The 22,088-nt window shown below is 38.7% G+C and overlaps 1 protein-coding gene across 14 annotated transcripts in view; it reads right to left on the bottom strand.

Annotated features, from left to right (window-relative positions):
• Positions 1–22,088, bottom strand: part of plppr2a (phospholipid phosphatase related 2a) — a 214,225-nt gene that overhangs the window by 39,313 nt on the left and 152,824 nt on the right. For all 14 annotated transcript variants that reach the window (XR_009816690.1, XM_061973639.1, XM_061973632.1 and 11 more), the window contains one exon: positions 15,772–15,892. Coding sequence is in view for 13 of the 14 variants with exons in the window: in XM_061973639.1 (XP_061829623.1) it covers positions 15,772–15,892 (121 nt within the window). In the remaining variant the exon portion in view is untranslated. The remainder of the gene's footprint in view (positions 1–15,771; positions 15,893–22,088) is intronic.

Genomic DNA, 22,088 nt, shown 5'->3' with positions numbered 1-22,088 from the left:
CAGGCTAATCATCGGGACATCTATGCATCTGTAAGTAGGCCTTAACTTATATTTCCAAAAGACTCATACTGTACTGAATTACTGTGACTATTAAAGACAGTAGAGAAGGAGCAAGACTGCTTACTCTACCACTACTTTTGTTGTATGCATGGGTGAGTTTGCCCGCCGATCTAGAATAAAACTAGTTTGTTTCTTCATGTGACCATTCTAGTCATGTATTATTCAACACTTGAAAAAAAAAGATACTTTTCAGTTAAAATAATAACACACAATAAAATTTTGTGTGAAAAATGGATGGATGGATGTACTTATTAAAATATTAATGGAGTGCGGGCCTTTTTGTGTATTTAGTTTTTGAGATGCTCTGCATTAATAAATAATTAATAAAAGTGCTTTCAAGACAACTTCAGAGATGCGTTTTCCGCTAGTCCGCGAAATTTACTGTCATTTAAGTCAACTAAAATACTGAAGAATTTTGTCTGGACTAAAACTAAATTAGATGACTAAAATATGACTGAAACTAAAATAAATTTTTGTCAAAATACTATTGTTGTATGTTGGTCGTGTCACTCTCCCAGGACAGAGGGACTGTGTGCTGCGTGATGAGCCAAGAAAACCCCAAAGAGGATTCGTCCAATTCTAGGAGAAGAAGTGTGCCAAATCTCTTCATTCTGCTGTCCTGTCGGAACATTTCTAGTAGACTACCCTCTCCTTGTGGGTCTAATCTTGATGCCGGACAGTCTGGCCTGTCTATCTTTCCTTGTCATTATTCGTATGATTAGTTTAAGTCGGGTGACCTCCGAACCCTATCCTCGGTCCCTATCCGAGGACCTTTTACCTGGTGTTGCTAAGGTCTTTAATACTCCTCCTGACACCTATTCTTATGGGATTCCCAATCTCCTGTGGACACTCTTCAGTGCCAGTTATGGACCTTTGCACTTTGACCATAGTAGAAGAATACTTTTAAAAGATTATGTGGCCAAATACAAACACATGCCACTTCCAATCATATCAGAAATGTATACATGATATAATTAACTTCACTATAAGTAAAACTAAATTAAAATAGCTGGCAATATAAACACTGGTTCTCGGGGTGACATTTCTAGAAAGCTAAGGGCCAGTGGGCCGGACCTCTGCTTTCACTGTTATTCTTATAATGACAACCAGCATTCTCTGCAGTAGACATGTATGCTTGGTCAATTTATTTGATCAGTTACACATTTCTGAAAAAAATGTTGTGTAAAGCAAAATACAAGTGTAGTGGAAGCCGGCCATGCCAGGTAGACTTGACAGATCTGCCTGGTTGGCCACGCCTAAAAGAACAGTTAATAGGCAAAAAGTCACAGTGGTCAGGCATACTTGCCAACCCTCCCGATTTTCCCGGGAGACTCCCGAATTTCAGTGCCCCTCCCGAAAATCTACCGGGACAACCATTCTTCCGAATTTCTTCCGATTTCCACCCGGACAACAATATCGGGGAAGTGCCTTAAAGACACTGCCTTTAACGTCCTCTCTCACCTGAAACCTTCACCCATTAACAGCTGCATGCTGTCCAGGGGTCTGCTTTTCCTCCATGTAAACCTTGTAACGGCCCAGTCACATAATAATGTAGCGTTGGACGAGTTTAACAATGGTCTTTACTCGAAGATGTCAAGAAATGCTGACACGTTGTATGACCTTTAAACTGGTTTAATGGTAAATAAATAAATGATAAATGGGTTGTACTTGTATAGCGCTTTTCTACCTTCAAGGTACTCAAAGCGCTTTGACACTACTTCCACATTTACCCATTCACACACACATTCTCACCTGATGGAGGGAGCTGCCATGCAAGGCGCTAACCAGCACCCATCAGGAGCAAGGGTGAAGTGTCTTGCTCAGGACACAACGGACATGACGAGGTTGGTACTAGGTGGGGATTGAACCAGGGACCCTCGGGTCGCGCACGGCCATTCTTCCACTGCGCCACGCCGTAATGGTAACGCAAGACATACCGTAATGGTAACGCAAGACATACTTGAAAACGTATCTTTCATAAATAAATAAATATAAATTATGTATATGAATGGTCAATTGAAAAGTAGCTCGCCTGCAGAAAAAGTGTGGGCACCCCTGACTCACATAATAAAACATTGGCAAGTCATGTGGTCGACCTAAATAAAGAACTATGAATTGTTTAAAACGGCATTGGCGACGACACCAGAGTGACTGCACGGAAGCATAATTCAGTCTTAGGTCGTCGTCACTCACGTACGTAGAAGGGTAGTTGTTGTTGTTGGGTGTTAACTTGTATATTATGTGTTCTGCTCTATATTGGTAAGACTCCCGTTCTGTTTGTCTAACGAGTAGCTGGCCACAGCGTGCAAACTGAAGAGCACGGTCCTTCAAATAAGCTTGAAGTGCCATCTGGAGTTGTAGCTACCGGCCACTCAGACAATCTTATGTGTTTGTGAGCAAGGACAAAGACAAATGAGTTGATAAGGCCGGGCAAGGACGCCGAAATAATTTCTATACGGTGGACATGTATCCATGAAAATATGTGAAAGCCGCTAAGGTGTGTTTGACAGAGCTTAAGGGGGATATTGGAGAAGTTCTCCTTTCCAAGTTAAATACTGTATGACATAACTACTTTTATGATTTACTTTTCATACAATATTTTGCCGAAGCACATTAGATGGTAAAATGGTGGTGTTTTTGTCATGACCTGCCTGGACGGGTCGGACTTTGCCTGTCGTTTTCCCGTGCCTTTGACTTTAGTTTTTGTCAATGCTCCTCCCTGTGCTCTTCGTCAGTACGGAGCACTGACTGAGGACACCAGCCTCTGATTAGTGATCAGGACGCTGACCCATACTTGCCAACCCTCCCGATTTTTCCGGGAGACTCCCGAATTTCAGTGCCCCCTCCCGAAAATCTCCCGGGGCAACCATTCTCCCGAATTTCTCCCGATTTCCACCCGTACAACAATATAGGGGGCGTGCCTTAAAGGCACTGCCTATAGCGTCCTCTTTTCCTCCATACAAACAGCGTGCCGGCCCAGTCACATGATATATGCGGCTTTTACACACACACATATGATTGCAAGGCATACTTGATCCATAGCCATACAGGTCACACTAAGGGTGGCCGCATAAACAACTTTAACACTGTTACAAATATGCGCCACACTGTGAACCCACACCAAACAAGAATGACAAACACATTTCGGGAGAACATCCGCACCGTAACACAACATAAACACAACAGACCAAATACCCAGAATCCCGCCCCCCAACCCCGCCCACCTCAACCCCCTCCATCTCCCGAATTCGGAGGTCTCAAGGTTGCCAAGTATGCGCTAACCTGCCGCTGATTACTGATTTAGAGAGCTTCATATGCCAGCAAACTGTTTCGTGTTGTTTTTTTTCGAAGATGAAGCCGTTGTAGTGGCGGCTGTTGGCAGGAGCTCTGTGCTCTTGTGTCATCCTTTTGTGTTCCTGATGTTTCCCTCTTGTTTTCATGTGTTTTTTTTTTGCCTTTTGGTTGGGGACCCTTTGGGACTGTGCGACAAGGGGTGGCACTTTCGTGACTTCCGCTGTGCTTCTTTGTGAACTTCTGGATCTGCCACCCGAGAGCCTTTTGGCCATAGAGACCAGCTGCTGGGTCTCTGCCACACCAGAGACCGTTTGGAGAGACTGGAGGAGGTGGGGATGAAGAGACGGGGGCTGCGGAGCTGGCGCTGAGCGCCGGGACGGACGGGCTTCACAGTGTCTTGGCTGAATGAGCAGGTATCGGACACCTTGGTCTCCTTAGACGCATCCTCACTCATCCATGCGGACTGGACACTGGCCGAGAGTTGGTGGGCGGCCGAGGGTGGAGTAGGCTCTCTTGGTTGCTTTGTTGGGTCTACTCCTTTCTCTGGCCATGCTCCCGCCACCCCAGCAGACTATGGCGTGGAACAACGCAGAGGCCACCACAGTGTATATGTTTCTTGTTTTTTGTTTTTTTTGTTGTTTTACTTTTGTGGCTGTGTGTAGAAGTGGCTGGGGTTACGGCAGGGTTGCAGCTTACTGCACGGTTCGTTCTCCAGGGATGCAAACGGACGACTCCGGACAGGACTTGCAGGTAGGAAAAATGATTTAATCTTGAACAAATCAAAGAGGTACAAAAACAGAAAACAAACCAACGAAACAAGGTGCCGATCGCACTTGAAGCTAAACACTTGGCATGGGTTAGGAGACAAGCAAAACTTACGTAACAGGAGCATGACGCAAACAAAGAAGCCAGACCGACTGACTGGGTGAGGCAGGCTTAAATAATGTCTCTTGATTAGCAACAGGTGAGCGTCCCGAACACAAGAGGCAGGTGAACATAATACGTAGCCATGGTAACAACTCAGAGGTGCACAAACAGGAACTAAAGGCGTCCAAAACTAACAGAAAACACAAAACATGATCCGGACCACGGATCATGACAGCTGGTTGCATCAGCTCTGCTCTTTTAATGTCTTGACTGTCCTTTGATGTTTCCCTCTTACGCACGTTTATGTGTGCTATGGCTATGAGTTTTTCCTTGGCCTCAGTCTGGACCCTCTCTCTAGGGGCCCAGGTTTAGACTGCGGGCCGGATTGAAAATCTTAATGGGCCGCATGTGGCCCGCGGGCCGTGTTTTGCCCAGGTCTGATTTAGAGAATATAATGTGATGCTATTTATTTTTTAGGTACAGGTATTGTGTATAAGACCAAGACAGGCAAAACAACAAATTGAAAATACAAATATGGAATAACCGTATGATTTTTTCAGTTTTGGTTGATTTTGGCGGCGCCAGTGGAGTGGACCAAAACAGCAGTTGTCAGAAAAATTGCATGTAAATTATCAAAAAACTTTCCGTTCTGAGTTCCCAATGAACACCAAGCAAAGGCTTAGAAAATTCCATTGTGTACGATGGGAGGTGATGGGAGGGGGTTATCTATTGCCCAAGATGAATCCAGGACCAGCCCAAGCCCGAGGCATCTTTTTCTTTTGTGTTAATGTAACCGAAAACAATGACTGTTTACATTCTCTCCATTCCTTTAGAAACAGCTGTTGTTATGTAAACAGGGAAAATCCAAATAAAAAAAGGTGGCGTACAATCTTTTGCCAGAACGTGGGTGACACTGTAAGAGGTTACAGGTCGGCGACGTCACTCCTCAATTGAGTCCAAATTTAATTCTGACTCTGTTTGATTCTTTGCTTCTTGTCTTGTTTAATAGATGTCATCAGTGTTTGAACCTGACAGTAGTGTTTTGCCAGAAGAAGACCGCATTTCCCATGAGGACTAGTGCATATAGCGTCATACTGACATGATGTCTGCTGTCATATTGGCACAAATATGATGTCTCTAACGGCTATGTTGATGTTAAATAGCAGACACTATCAAGAAATGGTCTTGGATTGTGCTACAAAAATGACACTACTAGCAAGAATGTATCGGGGCGGATGCAGGTCCGAAGCAAAGAAAGACCGGCGGGATAGTTTTTTGGAAGGAATTAGTGTGGAACTATCAAGTTGGTGGCTATTCATGGCTACCACGTAAATTTCCGATAGCTAACATTAGCATCATCATTTTGATTTGAGCATGGAAAGTCACTTACTAGTCCAGCAGGAACAGAGTCAAAGCAGAATCGGTCTGAAATCCCTCGTCTTTGATCTTAGGCCAGCGAATGTTGATCCTTGACTGTCCTTTTATCCGGGTAGCCTCCCTTTTTCTTTTTTTTTTGTCACCTCAGACAAAACTTTTCGTTTCTTTGGTTGTTTTGCAGCTTCGGCCATGATGACAATAATTACACGTAGGCGTTCTTCTTCTTTTACTCTCTGTCTTTTTTAACGAATGGGGAAAAGGGGGAGTGACTTATGCCGTAAAGCAAGTCAGCACATTTGTAGTTTTTTTGCGCGTCAGGGTTCCTGCCACCCTCATCAAAGTCACTAAGTGCCAGTAAAAGCAATACAAACCCCCCTGAGGCCATGACAGAGGTGTCATTCAATTAGTTGTGAGTCCATGTATCGTCCCAAATGTTATAAAAATACTTTATGAACGTTGAAAAGTTACGTAGCGCTGCTTTAATTTTTGAAACTGTGTTTGATATGACACGTGGGCTACTATAACCATTGAACGTCAAAACTAGATGTTTCATTTTCATAGCATATTTTTCAAGTACTAAACCTTTTGGCCCTAATTTATCCCCACAATGGGCGTGTTATTAGGGGCATATGTGTGCACGTAACAATGGCCTCCTACAGTCAATGTTTTTGCTATCATCAAAGCATTGTCTTGGCAATTTCCTTTGAAATCGGCATAATTCCTGTCTCAATGGATGTTGAGAATACTCCCCTTGTGAGCCGAGTAGAGTGGTCTGAAGGACTTGTTTTGAAGGACATCTGACACAGATGGAGATGTGGCTCGAAAATATGGTGTTATAAAACATGTCCGCCTGGTTGTTTAGCAGCGCCCTGTTAACAGAACAGTCACAGTTGAAATCCAAGTCGTTGTCACTGAGGGCCACATCACAGCTATGTTTGGCCCCGGGGGGCCGCTAACAGTGAATACTATTATTACACCATTTTTTGATGCATTTTATTAGTAGATTTTTTTAAAAACTAAAATGTAAAACAAATATTGTAAGTTGCAATAACTTCACCTCAAAATGTAGCGTATATTACTATAAATGGAAAAACAGTACTGCTGTTTTTATGGTAAAAAAAAAAAAGGCAGCTCAGTTGCCAGAATTTTATTGTAAAATTTAAAAAATATTTTTTACTGTATATAACAAAACCTGCAATATTACAGTACCATTTTCGCACCTGAGCTGCCAGTTTTTTCGGGTTTTTTTTAATCCGCTAATCAACAACTGTAGATTTTTCAGTGTATTACTGTAAATGCCAAAATGGCACCACAGTTTATTACAGTAAAAAAAAGTACTGTTTTTTTCATTTAGAGAAAAATGCTGTAAAAAACACAGTAAATGTCACAATTTTACCATGAAATCTATTGCTACTTTTTGTCACGGTGTGGTTGCGGCTTACTGCGCGGTTCGTTTTCCCGGGATGCAAACGGACGACTCCGGACAGGACTTGCAGGTAGGAACATGATTTAATTCTCAAAAAAACACTCAAAGAGGTACAAAAACAGAAAGCCAACCGACGAAACAAGGTGCCAATCGCACTCGAAACTAAACTTAGCATAGGCTAGGAGATAAATAATAAGTGCAAATAATAAGTATTCATGGTAACAAACTCAGGAGGTGCACAAACAGGAACTCAAGGAATCCAAAACAAACAGAAAAAAACAAACATGATCCGGACCACGGATCATGGCACTTTTACATTGCACAATTTGATGGATAACTTGCTTAAAAATCATTATTAGTAGTATTTATTCGTATTAAAAATTTTTTTTTGAATGTTTGATAAAATATTTTTGCATAATTAGACAATATTTAAGTCAACATAATTTGCGATTACATGGAGTACATGCATTTTTTTTCTACCAAAAAAGAAAGAAAGAATACATTCACTGAGAAAAGTTACAGTACTTAATTGATACATATTTCCAGGCTTTCGAGGGCCAATTAAAATGAAGTGGCGGGACACATCTGGCCCCCGGGCTTTGAGTTTGACACCATTGCTATGTCACCTTAAAGCAGCGTTTGCCAATTAGTTTCGGTCACATCTGTTATGGTTTAACCCTTGACCAAAAAAAACTAATAATTTATGCATTGTTTTATTACAAACCCCGTTTCCATGTGAGTTGGGAAATTGTGTTAGATGTAAATATAAACGGAATACAATGATTTGCAAATCATTTTCAACCCATATTCAATTGAATATGCTACAAAGACAACATATTTGATGTTCAAACTGATAAACATTTTTTTTTTTGCAAATAATCATTATCTTTAGAATTTGATGCCAGCAACACGTGTCAAAGAAGTTGGGAAAGGTGGCAATAAATACTGATAAAGTTGAGGAATGCTCAGCAAACACTTATTTGGAACATCCCACAGGTGAACAGGCAAATTGGGAACAGGTGGGTGCCATGATTGGGTATAAAAGTAGATTCCATGAAATGCTCAGTCATTCACAAACAAGGATGGGGCGAGGGTCACCACTTTGTCAACAAATGCGTGAGCAAATTGTTGAACAGTTTAAGAAAAACCTTTCTCAACCAGCTATTGCAAGGAATTTAGGGATTTCACCATCTACGGCCCGTAATATCATCAAAGGGTTCAGAGAATCTGGAGAAATCACTGCATGTAAGCAGCTGAGCCCGTGACCTTCAATCCCTCAGGCTGTACTGCATCAACAAGCGACATCAGTGTGTAAAGGATATCACCACATGGGCTCAGGAACACTTCATAAACCCACTGTCAGTAACTTCAGTTGGTCGCTACATCTGTAAGTGCAAGTTAAAACTCTACTATGCAAAGCGAAAACCGTTTATCAACAACACCCAGAAACGGTGTCGGCTTCGCTGGGCCTGAGCTCATCTAAGATGGACTGATACAAAGTGGAAAAGTGTTCTGTGGTCTGACGAGTCCACATTTTAAATTGTTTTTGGAAACTGTGGACGTGGTGTCCTCAGGACCAAAGAGGAAAAGAACCATCCGGATTGTTATAGGCGTAAAGTTGAAAAGCCAGCATCTGTGATGGTATGGGGGTGTATTAGTGCCCAAGACATGGGTAACTTACACATCTGTGAAGGCACCATTAATGCTGAAAGGTACATACAGGTTTTGGAGGAACATATGTTGCCATCCAAGCAACGTTACCATGGACGCCCCTGCTTATTTTAGCAAGACAATGCCAAGCCAGTGCTACATCAACGTGGCTTCATAGTAAAAGAGTGTGGGTACTAGACTGGCCTGCCTGTAGTCTAGACCTGTCTCCCATTGAAAATGTGTGTCGCATTATGAAGCCTGAAATACCACAACGGAGACCCCCGGACTGTTGAACAACTTAAGCTGTACATCAAGCAAGAATGGGAAATAATTCCACCTGAGAAGCTTAAAAAAATGTGTCTCCTCAGTTCCCAAACGTTTACTGAGTGTTGTTAAAAGGAAAGGCCATGTAACACAGTGGTGAACATGCCCTTTCCCAACTACTTTGTCACGTGTTACAGCCATGAAATTCTAAGTTAATTATTATTTGCAAAAAAAAAAAAAAGTTTATGAGTTTAAACATCAAATATCTTGTCTTTGTAGTGCATTCAATAGAATATAGGTTGAAAATGATTTGCAAATCATTGTATTCCGTTTATATTTACATCTAACACAATTTTCCAACTCATATGGAAACGGGGTTTGTACATTGTAAGGTTTCCTCTTTCGGAACCTTGAATTATTGCGAACATTTAAATAAAAACAATTATGGGCTCCTTCACGTAAATTAAAGTTAAGACATTTTTCAAGCTTGTTTGACATCTCTTCTTCCTGGATGTTACAGAAAGTATGAGAATGTGTGAGCTGCTGCCTGCTCTTCTTTACTTCAATATAATAAGTCTCATTTGCCATTCGTATCCGTCGCACTATTTGATTGAATCGCGGAACATGAAACTATGCTAACTATGCGGGCTCCAGTATGACTGGCAAAATTTAGAGAAGAATATATATAAGAATTATATATAAGAATATAAGATAAAAATATAACATAAAATATAAGAATATTGGTAGAAACACTTAAGTCAAATCTTAAAACTCATATATATATTCTAGTTTTTAAATATACTCTGTTTCAGACCAGTTGAACACAAAGCCATGGATAATCCCTGGAGAGATACCAGTCTGGAGGAAGTGCTAGCTGTTCTAAATCAGTGTGGACCACTCCTACTATCCTCTGCGAGCCTCCCAATGGACTGGACTCTCCCATTATTATGAATAGATTGCAATAGCTGGCTAACAAACAAAAGGGAACCGGGAAGATGCCAGGAAAGAAGGACAAAAACTGGATTTCTGTCACGGCGCGGTCTCGAACCCGCAATTCTCCCGCAGCTAGTTCTTCCAGCACTCACGCTGGTAGTATGCCAGGACACGCCCCCGCAACGACGCAGCTGCAGACTATCGGCAATCAGCGCACCTTGGAGTAATCAGGTTGGCAGCATAAAGACCAGTGGACCCTTGGAGCCTACGCCGGAACGTCGTTAACTCATTGCGTACCCGTCTTGTTCCGTGTGCTCCAGCTCTGTGCCTCGACCACCCTCCGGACTTTGGACTGCCTCCCTCGATCCTCGACCCTCGCTTGGACACGGACCATGTCGCTTCTCTCCTGCCCTCGACCACCTGCCTGCCCACAGATCCCCTTTTTGTCTCGCCCTTTTGGACTGCCGAAGGATTCATCCAACATGCACTTACAACATTAAAATCACACATAGTCCTGCGACAAACACTGTCAGAAAAATTGTATGTAAATTATCAAAAAACTTTCCGTTCGTTGAGTTCCCAATGAACTGACAAGAAGCTGTCTTTGTTGCACAAAGCCAAAGGCTTGGAAAATTCCATTGTGTACGATGGGAGGAGACGGGAGGGGGGTTATCTATTGTGATCCAAGTTTTTGCTAAGTTCGAGCCAGGACCAGCCCGAGCCCGAGGCATCTTTTTCTCTTGTGTTAAAGTGACCAAAAACAATGTTTGTTTACATACCCCCCATTCCTTTAAAAACAGCTGTTGTTATGTAAACAGGGAAAGTCCAAATAAAATATGGTGGCGTACAATCTTTCGCCAGAGCGTGGGTGACACTGTAAGAGGTTACAGGTCGCCACGTTTCTCCTCAATTGAGCCAAATTGAATTCTGTCTCTGTTTATTTCCTTGCTTCTTGTCTTGTTTAATAGATGTCATCGATGTTTGAACCTGACAAACACATAGAGTAGCATACACCTCCCAAACACTCATCAAAGGTTACAATTAGAGATGTACGATAATATCGGCCTGCCGATATTATCGGCCGATAAATGCGTTAAAGTGTAATATCGGAAATTATCGGTATCGTTTTTTTTATTATAGGTATCGTTTTTTTTGGTTTGTATTTTTGTTTTTGTTTTATTAAATCAACATAAAAAAACACAAGATACACTTACAATTAGTGCACCAACCCCAAAAACCGTTCTCCCCCATTTACACTCATTCACACAAAAGGGTTGTTTGTTTGTGTTATTAATATTCTGGTTCCTACATTATATATCAATATATATCAATACAGTCTGCAAGGGATACAGTCCGTAAGCACGTGCATGCTGCTGGTCCACTAATAGTACTAACCTTTAACAGTTAATTTTACTCATTTTCATTAATTACTAGTTTCTATGTTACTGTTTTTATATTGTTTTACTTTCTTTTTTATTCAAGAAAATGTTTTTAATTTATTTATCTTATTTTATTTTATTTTTATTTTTTTTAAGTACTTTATCTTCACCATACCTGGTTGTCCAAATTAGGCATAATAATGTGTTACTTCCACGACTGTATATATCGGTTGATATCAGTATCGGTTGATATCGGTATCGGTAATGAAAGAGTTGGACAATATCGGAATATCGGATATCGGCAAAAAGCCATTATCGGACATCCATGTTGTCGTCTCCTTCCACCCCTCACGTACATAACAATTTCCCCGAAAAAAAGGGAAAAACTGCAGGAGGGAGTGAAAGGGTCGGGCTTGACAAGAAAACAAACAAAATAATTATTGACAGTGAGAGTTTTTTGTTTTTGAATATATTAAAAATAATAATTGAGTTTCAGACGTCACTATTTGCTCATACTATATTCTGGTACCATATGTGTATATAATGTATCTGCTAATGTAGTTCTGTTGCAGTTTTACAAAAACAACAAAAATAGCCAATGCTGATACTGATATACGTCAAATTGGCGAATATCGTCAATCTTCAGACAGCCATAATATCCACACTGGGCCTCATTACCCATGCAGTGTAAATCTAGTGGAGCTTTGAATAAAACTGGTGATAATAAGTCTTCCCTTTAAAAATAGCATCCACACATTATTATCGACTTAGGTGTGAAATTGTAACAGGAGCATTCACCCAAGATGATGCAGCTAAATATGCTCATTTCTCTCTATTGAATATCATCAATTTAGACGCCGAACGCAAGAAGATGGCGTAAGCGAGCACGGGGGTCGGCAACCGTGCAGCTCTTTAGCGCCGCCCTGGTGGCTCCCTGGAGCTTTTTCAAAAATGTATGAAGATGGGCAAAGAGGGGGAAAGTATTTTTTGTTGTATCCTATGTTTCTGTGGGAGGACAAACATGACACAAACTTTCCTAATCGTTAAAAAATCCCAATGTTTATATTAAACATGCTTCACTGATGAGAGTATTTGGCGAGCGCCGTTTTGTCCTACTAATTTCAGCGGTCGATGAACTCACCGTAGTTTGTTTAGATGTACAACTTTCTCCGACACTGCCACAGAAAGATGTTTTATGCCACTCCTTCTTAGTCTCATTTTGTCCACCAAACGTTTTATACTGTGCGTGAATGCACAAAGGTGAGCTTTGTTGATGTTATTGACTTGTGTGGAGTGCTAATTAGGCATAGTTGATCAGTGCATGACTGCAAGCTAATCGATGCTAGCTGTATGTACATATTGCATAATTGTGCCTCGTTTGTAGCTATATTTGAGCTCATTTAATTTCCTTTACTTATGTCCTCTGTGTATTTAATTTGTATTTGCATGTCTCATGACGCATTGTCTGTATGTAATATTGGCTGCATTTCTGATAGTTGCTTGTGTGCCATGTTGTTCCAGAACACAGCAAACGTTACCCAGCTTGCAAAGATTGTAATACATCTATTATAAGAAGACAGCCTGCCGTTTCCTTTTAACTCGGACACACACATCTATACCTTTGGCCATTAATAGACAGTCTTTTCCAGGAGTTATCTCACCCTCTGAGAAGATTTACTAAAAATGTGTAGAATAAAAGTTACATTTCAACATTTCTGTCAACGAATATTTGCGTCAGCCTGCGACACATAGTCATGTTGATAGTAGGCTATTTTAGATAATATAGACACTTGCATCATGTGTTGCCTTCATTATAACACTCATATAAGACTTTTAAAGTCATTTTGATAGTAGGCTAATATAGCTATTATAGACACTTTCAATTATGCGTTGCCTTCATTATAACACTTATATAAGACTTTTAAAATCATTTTGATAGTAGGCCAATATAGCCAATATAGACACTTGCTTTATATGTTGCCTTAATTATAACACTTATTTAAGACTTTTAAATACATTTTGATATTAGGCTAATATTGCTAGTATAGACACTTACATCATGTGTTGCCTTCATTATAACACTTATAAAAGACTTTTAATTTCCTTCTGATTGTAGGCTAATATAGCTAATATAGACACTTACATAATGTATTGTCTTCATTATAACACTTATATACAACTTTTAAAGCCATTTTGATAGTAGGCTAATTTAGATGATATAGACACTTGCATCATGTGTTGCCTTCATTATAACACTCATATAAGACTTTTAAAGTCATTTTGATAGTAAGCCAATATAGCCAATATAGACATTTGCATTATATGTTGCCTTAAGTATAACACTTATTTAATACTTTTAAATACATTTTGATAGTAGGCTAATACAGCTAGTATAGACACTTTCATCATGTGTTGCCTTCATTGTAACACTTTTAAAGTCATTTTTATAGTAGGCTAATATAGCTAATATAGACACTGCCTCATGTGTTGTCTTCATTATTACACTTAATTAAGACTTTTAAAGTAATTCTGATATTAGGCTAATGCAGATACTTCTATCATGTGTAGCCTTCATTGTAACACTTATATAATACTTTTAAAGTCATTTTGATAGTAGGCCACTATAGCTAATATAAATACATCATGTGTTGCCTTCATTATAACACTTATATAAGGCTTTTAAATTCCTTCTGATAGTAGGCTAATATAGCTAATATAGACACTTACATAATGTATTGTCTTCATTATAACACTTATATACAACTTTTAAAGCCATTTTGAAAGTAGGCTGATTTGATAATATAGACACTTGCATCATGTGTTGCCTTCATTACAACACTCATATAAGACTTTTAAAGTAATTTTGATAGTAGGCTAATATAGCTATTATAGAAACTTTCAATTATGTGCTGCCTTCATTATAACACTTATATAAGACTTTTAAAGTCATTTTGATAGTAGGCCAATATAGCCAATATAGACATGTGCATTATATGTTGCCTTAATTATAACACTTAACGACTTTTAAATACATTTTGATAGTAGGCTAATACAGCTAGTATAGACACTTACATCATGTGTTGCCTTCATTATAACACTTATATAATACTTATATAGCTAATATAGACACTTCATCATGTGTTGTCTTCATTATTACACTTAAGACTTTTAAAGTAATTCTGATATTAGGCTAATACAGATACTTACATCATGTGTTGCCTTCATTATAACACTTATATAAGACTTTTAAAGTCATTTTGATAGCAGGCTACTATAGCTAATATAAACACATCATGTGTTGCCTTCATTATAAGACTTATATAAGGCTTTTAAATTCCTTCTGATAGTAGGCTAATATAGCTAATATAAACACTTACATAATGTGTTGTCTTCATTATAACACTTCTATACGACTTTTAAAATCATTTTGATAGTAGGCTAATTTAGATAATATAGACACTTGCATCATGTCTTGCCTTCATTATCACACTTATATAACATGTTTAAAGTCATTTTGATAGTAGGCTAATATAACTAATATGGACACATCATGTATTGTCGTCATTATAACACTTATATAAGACTTTTAAAGTCATTTTGATAGTAGGCTAATTCAGCTAATATAGACACTTGCATCATGTGTTGCCTTCACTATAACACTTATATAAGACTTTAAAAGTCATTCTGATAGTAGGCTATTATAGCTAATATAGATACATCAAATGTTGTCTTCACTATAACACTTATATAAGACTTTTAAAGTCATTTTGATAGTAGGCTAATATAGCTAATATAAACACTTGCCTCATGTGTTGCCTTCATTGTAACACTTATATACGACTTTTAAAGTCATTCTGATAGTAGGCTACTATAGCTAATATAGATACATCAAATGTTGTCTTCATTATAACATTTATATAAGACTTTTAAAGTCATTTTGATAGTAGGCTAATATAGCTAATATAAACACTTGCCTCATGTGTTGCCTTCATCATAACACTTATATAAGACTTTAAAAGTCATTCTGATAGTAGGCTATTATAGCTAATATAGATACATCAAATGTTGTCTTCACTATAACACTTATATAAGACTTTTAAAGTCATTTTGATAGTAGGCTAATTTAGCTAATATAGACACTTGCATCATGTGTTGCCTTCACTATAACACTTATATAAGACTTTTAAAGTCATTCTGATAGCAGGCTATTATAGCTAATATAGATACATCAAATGTTGTCTTCATTATAACACTTATATAAGACTTTTAAAGTCATTTTGATAGTAGGCTAATATAGCTAATATAGACACTTGCCTCATGTGTTGCCTTCATCATAACATTTACATAAAGCGTTTAATGTTTTGTGGCTCCAGACAGATTTATTTTTTTGTATTTTTGGTCCAATATGGCTCCTTCAACACTTTGCAATTCGAGTCTTTCATGTCACCTTGCAGCCCAGCCACACATTCAGGAAAACGACGGAAGGTTCTGGGCGATGGAATACAAAAACGTTGTGCTCACCTAAGAAGCGTATGACGCGTCTCAGCAGGGGGTTGAAGTAGCAGCAGTCGGCAGTGACGATGGTCTTCTCTTGGGTTCCTTCAGCCTTGGTGAAGAACGCGCACAATTCCCCCACAAGAATCTGTTGGACACAGAAGGAACATGCCAGGAATTGATGAAACACGTCGCACGGAACTTAAATAGGTGTAATTTTGAATTATGTGTTGTGTTTGGACATTTTTTTTATTTTTTTTATTATCGTGAATCACTTAGGAGGTCCACCAGATGGCGGCAAAGATGCAGCAATTACACTGTCAGATATTTAAGGCACCCCCACGGCCATATTGCTAAACCCGCGTCGTATCCATCCATCCATTTTCTACTGCTTGTCCCTTTTTGATGTCGCGGGGGGTGCTGGAGCCTATCGTGGGCCAAAATGAACACGCCGGCGGGCCGATCACATACAACCCTATATTACTTGTATATTTGCTGTAAAATTCAATTGTTTTCTCAGGTGGTCAGTCATGCATATTATCGCTGTCAGGTTCAAACACTGATGACATCTATTAAACAAGACAAGAAGCAAAGAATTAAACAGAGACAGAATTAAATTTGGCTCAATTTAAGGAGAGACGCACAGACACTGTCAGCACGCTCTGCCAAAAGATTGTACCTCCCCCTTTATTTGGACTTTCTCTGACCACATGACAACAGCTGCTTCTAAAAGGGACAAGGTCGTAAGCAGCCATCGCCTTTGATTACAACAGTTCAAAAGAAAAGGTCGTAAACAGTTCACAGAAAAGGTTGTAAGAGAGTTCAAAAAGAGGTTCGTAAAACAGTTGAAAAAGGAGGTTCAAAAAGAGGTCGTCTGGAACTTGGGCAGATCCTGCCTTCTCTCCGCTTTGTAGTCCTTGGTTTAAATCAATATCTTTCTGTTGATTACACTAAATGAAAGAAAACAGAAACACCTTCATGTTGCTTACCCCCCTACACAGTGGAGTTTTACAAGCCTTCTTCTTGGTAGGTTTCAAAGACAACTTTTGGTCTTCTCGCTGGGAACTAATTTCAACACAAGGTTTTTGTGATTAACTTAGATACAATTATTCTAACAATCGCAACTTTTTTTCTACGCTTTGAACCCTGCGGCTTAAAAAAAATGGTGCAGCTTATTTATGGGTTTTTCTTTGCTACCGGCTATAATGTTTTGTGTTCAACAAACAAAAAAAAGGTGTGCGATTGCTTTTGCTGTGGCGCCATCTTTTGGACATGTTTGCTCACTGCAGGTACCGCGGGTTGAAAATGTACTTTGTGAAGTACAATTGTCCTTTCATTTACTAGTCGTCCATAGCGTTCCTACTCGTACGGATTCTTCATTTATCACTCCAAGCAACGTCTGTAAGTTTTACAATATAACTAAAACAATGTGTTCCAACTGTGACGTTCGTAGGAGTGTTTTCATGCATATATGAACGCGCTGTCGTAATGTAATCAAGCTAGCGTCGTTAGCATAACATGCTAACACGTTTACAAGTGTCCGTGTTAGAATTATTAACAATATAACATACATCCATAAACGTGGACGCATGTGAAAAAGTGCAATATATTTATCTGTACAGTAATCTATTTATTTATTTATATATATTTATATATATTTATTTATTTATTATATATATATATATATATATATATATATATATATAATTTTTATTATTTATTTATTTATTTATATATGCACCTTTTTGCTTTTTTATCCTGCACTACCATGAGCTTATGTAAGGAAATTTAGTTCTTACCTGTGCTGTAAAGTTCAAATTTGAATGACAATAAAAAGGAAGTCTAAGTCAAAGTCTAAGTCTTGCATTGGCATTGTTTGTGTATTGTTTCAGTTTAACCATTCAGCTAATAAGACGGCTTTTTTCTTCAGTGAAGGCGATAATAAATAATATAATAAATAATAAAAAGTTTAAAAAAATAAAATAAAATCAATGGGAAGGTGTTTTGTTGTTTGTGCTGTGGCGCCATCTTTTGGACGAGTTCGCTCACTGCAGGTGCTGCAGTGTCCTTCTTGCTTTTAGTTAAATCGTCTTGCCGTCAGTAGCGTTTCAACTTGTATGGATTCTTCATTCATCACTCCAAGCAACGGCTGTAAGTTTTACAATATATCAAAACCATGCGTTCCTACTTTGATGTCCGTAGGCGTGTTTCCATGCACATATGAAAGCGCTATCGTAATAGAAGAAGAATAGAGTAGAATAGAATGGACTTTATTGTCATTATATTTGCATATAACGAGATTAAGGACTCCAAATTAAGGTGCGGTAGTGGGAACAAATATGGGGTATAAATAAATTACACAAGAGGTAATAAAGAAAAAAATATATAAAAAATAAAATAATTAAAAAAATAACAATTGAAATAAACAGACTACTATCCAATAAAAATAATAAGCAATCCTGTACAATATACAAAACACTATAGAAATACAAAATACAAAATACTGTACAATATACAGTACAAGACAAGAGTACCGGAGGGTAATATTGCACAGTAGGGTATTAGGGTAGGATATTGTATGGGGGTGAATTATTATTAATATAATGTCATCAAGCTAGCGACGTTAGCATTAGCGGATATGCTAACACGTTTACGAGTGTCCATATTTGTATTATTAACTAACAATGGCATTCTTTTTGTACCGTTTCAGCTTCGTAAATTCACCAAAACCTCACTGTGGAGTTATTGAGTCTGTTTAGCTGATTGGAGACCATGACTTCTGTTTTGCTTGTTCAGCCATTTTACTGCCGTGTGACAGACACCGATTGGGAACAATTAAGCTACAAAAAGAAACATTTACAAAATATTTCCTGCCGCTGTATATATGCGGCTTATGGCCCGATGTGGCTAATATATTTTAAAATATAGATTTTTCTTCAAAAATTTGGGGGGTGCGGACAAATTACCGGTGCAGTACTATTATTTAACATGCACTCTTTTGCACTACTCTGCTCTGCTTAGCTCGAACTGCGTACACACCAATCTCATTTTGATGCTTCCCATATTAAAACAATCTACCGTAAAATCCAGACTATATGCCACTACTTTTTTTTCCAAAACTTTAAACTATGCGGCTTATAAGACGGAGCGGATAATTATGATATTTTATTCAGTAAAGGCGATAATAAAAAGCCTTAAAAAAACAAAAAAATTTGTTATTGTTTGTGCTATGGCGCCATCTTTTGGGCGAGTTTGCTCCTTCTTGTTTTTAGTTCAATTGCCTTGCCGTCAATAGCGTATCTACTTGTATGAATTCGTCATTCATCACTCCAAGCAACGTTTGTAAGTTTTACAATATACAGTCGTGCTCATAAGTTTACATACCCTGGGAGAATTTATGATTTCTTGGCCATTCTTCAGAGAATATGAGTGATAACACAAAAACCTTTCCTCCACTCATGCTTAATGGTTGTGTGAAGCTATTTATTGGCAAACAACTGTGTTTACTCTTTATAAATCAAAATGACAAAAGAAAGTACCCAAATGACCCTGATCAAAAGTTTACGTACCACAGTGACTTTGATCTGATAACATGCAAAAAGTTGACACAAACAGGTTTGAATGGCTAATCAAGGTTCCAATCCTCACCTGTGACATGTTTGTTTGTAATTAATGTGTGTGTAGATAGATATATAGATAGATAGTACTTTATTAGACTTAGACTTAGACTTAGACAAACTTTAATGATCCACAAGGGAAATTGTTCAACACAGTAGCTCAGTTACGATGATGGAAAGTGTAAGGATTCCTTCAGGAGAGTTCCCTCGGGAAAATTTAAATTCCAGCAGTGTATAAAAGGTCAGTGAGTTTCTGGGCTTCTGACAGACCATTGCATCTTTCATCCAGTGCTGCACAGATGCTTCTGGATTCTGAGTCATGGGGAAGGCAAAATAATTGTCAAAGGATCTGCGAGAAAAGGTAATTGAACTGCATAAAACAGGAAAGGGGTATAAAAAGATATCCAAGGAATTGAGAATGCCAATCAGCAGTGTTTAAACACTGATTAAGAAGTGGAAAATGAAGGATTCAGGTAGACCAGCAAATATTTCAGCTACAACTGCCAGGAAAATTGTTCGAAATGCAAAGAAAAATCCACAAATAGCTTCAGCTGAAATACAGGACTTTCTGAAAAATTGTTGTGTGGCTGTTTCAAGATGCACAATAAGGAGGCACTTGATGAAAAAATGGGCTGCATGGTCGAGTCGCCAGAAGAAAACCATTTTTGCGCAAATGTCACAAAGTATCCTGCTTACATTACGCCAAACAGCACAGAGACAAGCCTCAAAACTTCTCGAACAAAGTAATTTGGAGTGATGGCTTTCTTCTGGCGACTCGACCATGCAGCCCATTTTTCTTATTGTGCTTCACACAACCATTAAGCATGAGTGGAAGAAAGTTTTTTGTGTTATCATTCATATTCTCTGAAGAATGGCCAAGAAATCATCAAATCTCCCAGGGTATATAAACTTATGAGCACAACTGTAACTAAAACTGTTTATACCTACTAAACCATGTGTGTAATGTAATCAAGGGACCAACATGTTGACAAGTGTCTGTCTATTATCAACTTACAATGGCATTCTTATTGTATGGTTTCAGTTTCACGAATTCCTCAGTAAATTTACCAAAAGGTCACTATGGAGTTATTGAGTCTGTTTAGCTGATTGGAGAGCTAGCTAGTGGGTCCATGAAGATGACTTCTGTTTTGTTTGATCAGCCGTTTTACTGCCGTGTTACAGACACTGTTAAGGTATGTAAATAAACATTTACAGAATCTTTTTGTGTAAATAAATAATTTAAAAATGTATATGTTCGCGGCTAATATATGGGGAAAAAAATGATCCCCTAAAAATGTAGTGGGTGCGGCCATAGGGTTGTGCGGTATACCGGTACTAGTATAGTATCGCAGTACTAATGAATCAAAAATGGTACTATACTCTGTTTGAAAAGTACCTGTTCCCCGGCATGACGGCGTGTCGTGACATTGCTGGTTTTACGAGCAGAGGAGCATGTTCGGCAGCGCACAATCACGGAGTGCTTACAAACAGACACAGTGTGTAGACAGAAAAGGGAGAATGGACGCATTTTGGCTTAAAAACTATCGATAAAGGTGAAGTTATAACACTGAAACGCCCTCAGGAAGAGATGCTTTAAGACATGGCTAGCTAGTTAGCAGCTAACATCCATTGCAGCAGTGTTTTAGCTACTTCTAAATCACTAATCCTAAATCATAAAGTAAGTTTCTTACAAGTAACATTATCACTGCAGTAAGAGGAATAGCTTAACATGCTTCACTACACACCGCAGGAGGATACAATAGCTCACCGGCGTCACCGCTAACAAAAGATCGTGCTCCTGAATGTAAACAAATGCCATGGGTGGATCTACACATGACATCTACCGTAATGATACCAGGTACAAGAGCGTATCTAGTCAATCAATATTTTATATCGTCACACAATCTTTTTTCCTTTTTAAAAAAATCTAATTATATTTATAAAGTCAGGAAATATGTCCCTGGACACATGAGGACTTTGAATATGACCAATGTATGATCCTGTAACTACTTGGTATCGGCTCGATACCTAAATACTAGGGATGTCCGATAATATCGGAATGCCGATATTATCGGCCGATAAATGCTTTAAAATGTAATATCGGAAATTATCGGTATCGGTTTCAAAAAGTAAAATGTATGACTTTTTAAAAAGCCACTGTGTACACGAACGTAGGGAGAAGTACAGAGCGCCAATAAACCTTAAAGGCACTTCCTTTGCGTGCCGGCCCAGTCACATAATTTCTACGGCTTTTGACATACTCACAAGTGAATGCATTCCTACTTGGTCAACAGCCATACAGGTCACACTGAGGATGGCCGTATAAACAACTTAAACACTGTTACAAATATGTGCCACACTGTGAACCCACACCAAACAAGAATGACAAACACATTTCGGGAGAACATCCGCACCGTAACACAACATAAACACAACAGAACAAATACCCAGAACCCCTTGCAGCACTAACTCTTCCGGGACGCTACATTATACACCCCCCGCTACTCCCTACCGCCCCCCACCTCAACCCCGCTCACCTCAACCTCTTAATGCTCTCTCAGAGAGATCATGTCACAAATTCCAAGCTGCTGTTTTGAGGCATGTTAAAAAAAATAATGCACTTTGTGACTTCAATAATAAATATGGCAGTGCCATGTTGGCATTTTTTTCCATAACTTGAGTTGATTTATTTTGGAAAATCTTGTTACATTGTTTAATGCATCCAGT

Source organism: Nerophis lumbriciformis, linkage group LG22 (assembly GCF_033978685.3).
Source record: "Nerophis lumbriciformis linkage group LG22, RoL_Nlum_v2.1, whole genome shotgun sequence".
In the NCBI taxonomy this organism is placed as follows: Eukaryota; Metazoa; Chordata; class Actinopteri; order Syngnathiformes; family Syngnathidae; genus Nerophis; species Nerophis lumbriciformis.
This window is presented reverse-complemented; position numbering and strand designations above follow the sequence as displayed.